Genomic DNA, 7,500 nt, shown 5'->3' on the forward strand with positions numbered 1-7,500 from the left:
CATCATCAGTGTGCATCGCTTATCATCTGCTGTTCCCATGGAAACAGGTCTAAAGCAGGAAGCGACCTACAGTGTCCCCACCCTGTGTGAGCCACAGACAGGAAGTGACTGATCACCTGGTTTCCGTCCACACTGTAGCCGTATTTGAGGGCGAATATTTTCGCCAGAGAGATCCCCATGGAGAAGCCCACCACCGCCATGGCTACAGCGTCTGTGACCAGGTTGGGAAGCAGGCTGAGATCTGGGAGAGTCGGTGCCTGAAGTCTGAGAGGAACGAATGCCTTTATTAAGTGTTTAGTGTTCAGTAACAGTGTTCAGTACCTTAGTGCTCACACTCACCCTGTGGGGATATCACCTACTACATCCACCTGGTAATGGGCACACAGACCCATGCCGTAAGACACGCCTGTCGACACCATCACCTGGAAAACCACACCTCGGTGAACACCTACATGTACAGCTACACCTACAGCTAAATATACACCTACAGACACAGCTAAACATACAGCTACACCTACAGCTACACCTACAGATACAGCTACACCTACAGATACACCTACAGCTAAATATACACATACAGACACAGCTAAACATACAGCTACACCTACAGCTACACCTACAGATACAGCTACACCTACAGATACAGCTACAGCTAAATATACACATACAGACACAGCTAAACATACAGATACACCTACAGCTACACCTACAGATACAGCTACACCTACAGATACAGCTACAGCTAAATATACACATACAGACACAGCTAAACATACAGATACACCTACAGCTACACCTACAGATACAGCTACACCTACAGATACAGCTACAGCTAAATATACAGCTACAGCTAAATATACAACTACAGACACAGCTAAACATACAGCTACACCTACAGCTACACCTACAGATACAGCTACAGCTGAATATACAGCTACAGCTAAATATACAGCTACAGCTAAATATACAGCTACAGACACAGCTAAACATACAGCTACACCTACAGATACAGCTGCAGCTAAATATACACCTACAGCTAAATATACACCTACACCTACAGCTACAGCTAAATATACAGCTACACCTACAGCTACATCTACAGCTAAATATACACCTACAGCTACACCTACAGCTAAATATACAGCTACACCTACAGCTACATCTACAGCTAAATATACAACTACAGCTACACCTACAGCTACATCTACAGCTAAATATACACCTATAGCTAAATATTCAGCTACAGCTACAGCTAAATATACACCTACAGCTACACCTAAATATACAGCTACACCTACAGCTAAATATACACCTACAGCTAAATATACACCTACATATACAGTTACACCTACAGCTAAATATACACCTACACCTAAATATACACCCACAACTACACCTACAGCTAAATATACACCTACAGCTAAATATACACCCACAACTACACCTACAGCTAAATATACACCTACACCTAAATATACACCCACAACTACACCTACAGCTAAATATACACCTACAGCTAAATATACACCCACAACTACACCTACAGCTAAATATACACCTACAGCTAAATATACACCCACAACTACACCTACAGCTAAATATACACCTACAGCTAAATATACACCCACAACTACACCTACAGCTAAATATACACCTACAGCTAAATATACACCTACACCTAAATATACACCCACAACTACACCTACAGCTAAATATACACCTACAGCTAAATATACACCCACAACTACACCTACAGCTAAATATACACCCACAACTACACCTACAGCTAAATATACACCCACAACTACACCTACAGCTAAATATACACCTACAACTAAATATACACCTACAGCTAAATATACACCTACAGCTACACCTACAGCTAAATATACACCTACAGCTAAATATACACCTACAGCTACACCTACAGCTAAATATGCACCTACAGCTAAATATACACCTACAGCTAAATATACACCCACAACTACACCTACAGCTAAATATACACCTACAGCTACACCTACAGCTAAATATACACCTACAACTACACCTACAGCTACATATACACCTACAGCTAAATATACACCTACATGTACATTTACACCTTCGACTAAACCTACCACACACACACACACACACACACACACACACACACACACACACACACACACACACACACACACACACACACACACACACCCCTACATGCAGACACATACCTACACGCAAACGCACACACACCATGAGACTAGCTGTAAAACAACAACGTTACCACGATGATCTCTCCGGGAATGGGGATGGGAAGCTTCTTTTTGAAACGCTCATTGGAGTACTTCACAGCGTAGAGGAAGATCACACACAGCACTCCTACGACCAGCGTGCTGAGGTTAGTGCTGGTGATGTGTTTAAACACGGCCACAAGACTCTACACAGAGAACATCGTGGTCAGACCGGGAACTGTAGAGAAACCTTGTGAGAAATATTACAACCTACATTGAGTAATAAAATAAATACATATTCCATCTTATTTATTAACATTTATTTATTTATTTGCATTGTTTTTGCTGAAGTGATTTATTTATGCATTTAAATATTATAATTTTAGAATTATTCTATTTAATTTTGCTATTATTTATGATCATTTATAATATCTGTAACCAAACTTATTTATAATATAATAATTATATTTGATTATATGTTTCATTATTAATATATAAATATATTCACATTTTATCTATCTATCTATTTATTTATTTATTACAATTTCCTAGTTGTTAAATTTTTATTTTATTTATTTTTTAAATGTCAATTAATTTATTAAGATGTATTATTTCCTGAAACAGCCATAAAATGTTCTAATGATTCATTTTATTTCAATTAATTCATTAATTAATTTCTGTTTAATAATAAAAAAAAAAGGTGAAGTATGAAAGTAGAGAAGCGACAATTATATTATATTATTATTATTATTAATATTATATTATAAACTGACGTGACATACGGCTAAGTACGGTGACCCATACTCAGAATTCGTTCTCTGCATTTAACCCATCCAAAGTGCACACACACAGCAGTGAACACACACACACCGTGAACACACACCCGGAGCAGTGGGCAGCCATTTATGCCGTGGCGCCTGGGGAGCAGTTGGGGGGTTCGGTGCCTTGCACAACCTTAGGATTACGAGTCAGACTCTCTAACCATTAGGCCACGACTTGCCCCATGTGATCGGTTTATTCTGCTCTTTATGGTGTTGAAAGCGGTAAATAAGTCAATGCTGTATTAAATAAATAAGATAAAAGTTCAGTGGCGTTCAGCCTGAAATCGATTGGTTAAAGGAATGATGTAAAATGTTCTATCAGGTTTTTATCACGGTTAAACATCAAAGGGCCTAAAAACACACTCGGGTTTATTTACTAATGTGGATTTGTAATACAAGCTGGGTGTGTGTGTGTGTGTTCATGTGTGTGTGCGTGTGTGTGTATGCATGGGTGTGTGTGTTCGTGTGTGGTCATGTGTTCGTGTGTGTGTGCGTGACGCAGTTATCACTTTTAACCCTGACCTTGTTGATTTTGGATTCAGTTTTTCAGAACGAAATTCTGTTTGTTTTTTAGTTGCACATGAACACAGAGAGAGAGAAGAGTCCAGAGCAGCAGGACGGCGTCCAGGGTCACGGGTCATTACACAGTAACAGACCGTGTGAGACCTTCACTTACATAAATGACAGATAACGGCCCGCTGTAGCGCTGAGTTTTAATCCCAAAGAAGTATTTCAGCTGAGAGACCATCACATGCACGGCTGCGGCAGTGGTGAAGCCTCGCACCAGCGGCTCGGTCAGATAAATCGCCACGAAGCCGAACCTCAGGATACCGAGCACCAACTGAGGGGGGGGGGGGGGGGGGGGAGGGGGGGGGGGGGGGGGAAGAGGGAGGGAGAAAGAGGGAGAAAGAGAGGGGGGGGAGAGGGAGAAAGAGAGAGACAGAGAGAGGGGGGGAGAGAAAGAGAGAGGGAAGTCAGGGGCAGAATATTAGACAGAAAAAAATAGAGGCAGAAAGAAAGACAAATGAACAGAGATTGACAGTGTGACAGAGAGAGAGAGGGTGATAAGGATAGAAAGAAGGGGGGGGTGAGAGAAAGGGTCAACAAAAAGAGCAGAGAATAAAATAAACAAGAGATAGAAAGGGAGTCAGAAAGAAAAACAGACACAGTGAGAGAGAGAGAGAGGTGATGGGTATGGGGGGGGGGTTTAGACAGACAGAAAGAACGAGAGAGAGAGCAAACAACAGAGAGAAAGAGGGGGAGTCAGAAATAAAGACAGATTGATAGTGTGACAGAGAGAGAGGGTGTTAAGGATAGAAAGAAGGGAGAGAGAGAGAGAGAGAGAGAGAGAGAGAGAGAGAGATTGATTTAAGGTCAGATGTTGTTCACACGTTCACACCTGACTCTATATATAATCCCTTCCTCTTTCAGTTCCATCACACAGTGTTGTGTGTTTGTCTTGTACACTGCAGTGAGAACCTGAGACAGTTCCTCAGAGGAGCTTCTCACTAACCCCGCTCTATGTGATGGGACTGGACTCATCCCCATGCAGTGAGTACTGAACCTGAATGATCCCCGTGAGCGCGGTCAGAGCCACGGCCACTTGCACTCTTTTGGCATCTCGAGCCGCGACGTCGATCATCTCCGTCCCGTTGGTCCCGTTCAGAGGAAACATGGAGTCCGGCGCTTCCCTCACCACCACGCTCCCGATCATCAGACTGATCACCGCAAATGTGCCTGCGAGACAGACGCGACAACCGTACATCAAATCAACAACACAGGGCACACACACACACACACACACACTCTCATTCACACACACACTCACACACTACAGACAATTTTCCAGAGATGCCAATCAACCTACCATGCATGTCTTTGGACCGGGGGAGGAAACCGGAGTACCCGGAGGAAACCCCCGAGGCACGGGGAGAACATGCAAACTCCACACACACAAGGCGGAGGCAGGAATCGAACCCCCGACCCTGGAGGTGTGAGGCGAACGTGCTAACCACTAAGCCACCGTGCACCTAAATACATTTCTCAGTACAGAAAATGCAGAAGGATATACAGAAGAACCGGGGCAGGGTTTGGGTTGCTGTGGCGTATTAACGACAGTGAGTCTGCTCCATAAACACCGTCGCGACTCAGAGACTGTGGAATGTTGGTTTTTTTGTAGGTGATTATTTACATTTGCAAATTCCAGGCGTGTGTGAATGGAGGTGCTGAGTCAGCGTGGCAGATGGAGTCGGTGATAAGGTCACGATACAGACCGGAATAACGAGGTAGTGTCAGTCGGTGACGTTTCTGCGGGCGTGTCACGTTGCTACAGGTTTTACATCTGTTAAATAAAATACATAAGCAGAATCACAGAGGCCGTCCTTAAAATTATCCTTGTCTGCCGTAGCCGAGGCCTACATACAGACGAAGGCTACGCTCTTTCTTTTAAATAAAAACCCGTGACGTCGTCTATCGGTTACCGGATGTCACGCTATGGCCTGCGCGTTCGCTTCGTACTCTCGTTCACTGTCGACGGTTCGCGCTCGGTAATGGCGGCTGCGGCTGCAGTAAACAAAATGTTTGCGGTCACTGTTCAAAGTCATACGGGTTCGGGCGCCATGATACATCTAAATAAGTCATTAAAACAGCTGGACACCGCTTTAACCTGGCACGGAGTTCTGGATAAACTGTCCAGCATCAGAATAAGGTTTGCGACGATGCGCCCGAAGGCACGGGTCGAAGACCAAGTCAGTGACGTCACGATATGCTAATTTGTTTAACGTCAGACCTACTGTACGTAATCACCGTCACCAAAATTGTACTTTTTTTTTTTTTTTACTGTTACTGCAAACCAAAATATTTTTAAAGGATGGCCTGACATGACGATTTCTCATGGACCCGACTTTAGCGGACAGAACCTCCTCCTGCTCAGATGTTTGTATACCTGGAGATGTTTGAGGACCATAGCTTGGTGTGTGGATGTATGAAGCTGTGTATTAAAGCTCTTCCTTACAGAACGGGAGCTCAGCTGGTGGCCCACGATCACGTTCGTCTAATCCTACATGTTCCTGCAGGATTTTCTTTCTAAAGCAGTCTTAACTTCAAGCTTTCACTATAAAAACCATCATCAGCGTCTTTCTTTTCTTCAGGTCACTCCAACATCAGGCCTCCGGAAGGGGTTAAAGACATAAAGGTCACTTTTCACCTGGAACAGAGCCCTAAGGTCATCACGCTGAACGCTGAACGGATCAGCAGATACGGAAGGATCCAGAACGGTGAAGGTTTTCTTTATCTTCCTGGAGATTCAGTTTTTAGCCCTTTAGCCTCTGATCCACGGTCACACTGACACTCAAAATAAACCTCGACACACACGTGGCGTAAACGTTTGTGCGCTTTGACTGATCCAGCTGTGAGGAGCTACAGCTGTAAATCTGTAGCTTCTAGATGTTTCATTAACTTCACGTGTTGTCAGATAAAAATGTTTAAATGTTTATTTTATACACCGTCAGCTCGAGTTCGGTTCTTCTGAGTCCTGGATTCTGATGGGTTGCTTTATTTACTCTAACAGCATTAATGAGGAGTTCTGTCCTGTTCTCACTGTCCATTAGCATGAGGGATGCAGAGAGGAACTCACCTATGGATATGTGTCTGGAGGTGCCGAAGAACGTGTAGAGAAGAACAGGATAGAAGGATGAATACAGACCGTAGACTGGAGGAACTGCAGCTAACATCGCGTATGCGAGACCTGGGGAAGGGGGGGGGGTTGGGGAGAGAGAGAGAGAGAGAGAGAGAGAGAGAGAGAGAGAGAGAGAGAGAGAGAGAGAGAGATTAAATTCATGAACACCATTTTAGGAACTTCCTGTTGTTCTTGGCCAAACATCTCTGTTGGATTTGTAGCATCTTATTGTAGCCTGAGGGACAACCAGAGCCGCCATAACCACCCACCACCCTAACCCCGCCCACCACCATAACCACCCACCACCCTAACCCCGCCCACCACCATAACCACCCACCACCCTAACCCCGCCCACCACCATAACCACCCACCACCCTAACCCCGCCCACCACCATAACCACCCACCACCCTAACCCCGCCCACCACCATAACCACCCACCAACCCTAACCCCGCTCACCACCATAACCACCCACCAACCCTAACCCCACCCACCACCATAACCACCCACCAACCCTAACTCCGCCCACCATCCTAACCACGCACCAACCCTTAAACGCCCACCACCATAACCACCCATACACCCTAACCCCGCCCACCACCATAACCACCCACCAACCCTAACCCCGCTCACCACCATAACCACCCACCAACCCTAACCCCGCCCACAAAAATAACCACCCACTAACCCTAACTCCGCCCACCATCCTAACCACCCACCAACCCTTAAACTCCCACCACCGTAACCCCCCATACACCCTAACCGCACCCACCACCATAACCACC

The 7,500-nt window shown here is 44.8% G+C and overlaps 1 protein-coding gene and 1 long non-coding RNA gene across 2 annotated transcripts in view; one reads left to right on the plus strand and one right to left on the minus strand.

Moving 5' to 3' along the window:
• Positions 1–7,500, minus strand: part of slc26a5 (solute carrier family 26 member 5) — an 18,190-nt gene that overhangs the window by 6,584 nt on the left and 4,106 nt on the right. Inside the window, exons 4-9 of the mRNA XM_047804287.1 lie at positions 6,675–6,785; positions 4,605–4,777; positions 3,717–3,881; positions 2,273–2,425; positions 340–422; positions 117–264 (exon numbers count right to left, since the gene is read on the minus strand). Coding sequence (XP_047660243.1) covers positions 117–264; positions 340–422; positions 2,273–2,425; positions 3,717–3,881; positions 4,605–4,777; positions 6,675–6,785 — 833 coding nt within the window. The remainder of the gene's footprint in view (positions 1–116; positions 265–339; positions 423–2,272; positions 2,426–3,716; positions 3,882–4,604; positions 4,778–6,674; positions 6,786–7,500) is intronic.
• LOC125139644 lies at positions 3,978–6,873 on the plus strand. The gene is made up of 2 exons (XR_007138704.1): positions 3,978–4,225; positions 6,812–6,873. It is a non-coding gene; the product is annotated as an uncharacterized LOC125139644 (long non-coding RNA).

Source organism: Tachysurus fulvidraco, chromosome 19 (genome assembly GCF_022655615.1).
Source record: "Tachysurus fulvidraco isolate hzauxx_2018 chromosome 19, HZAU_PFXX_2.0, whole genome shotgun sequence".
Taxonomy (NCBI): Eukaryota; Metazoa; Chordata; class Actinopteri; order Siluriformes; family Bagridae; genus Tachysurus; species Tachysurus fulvidraco.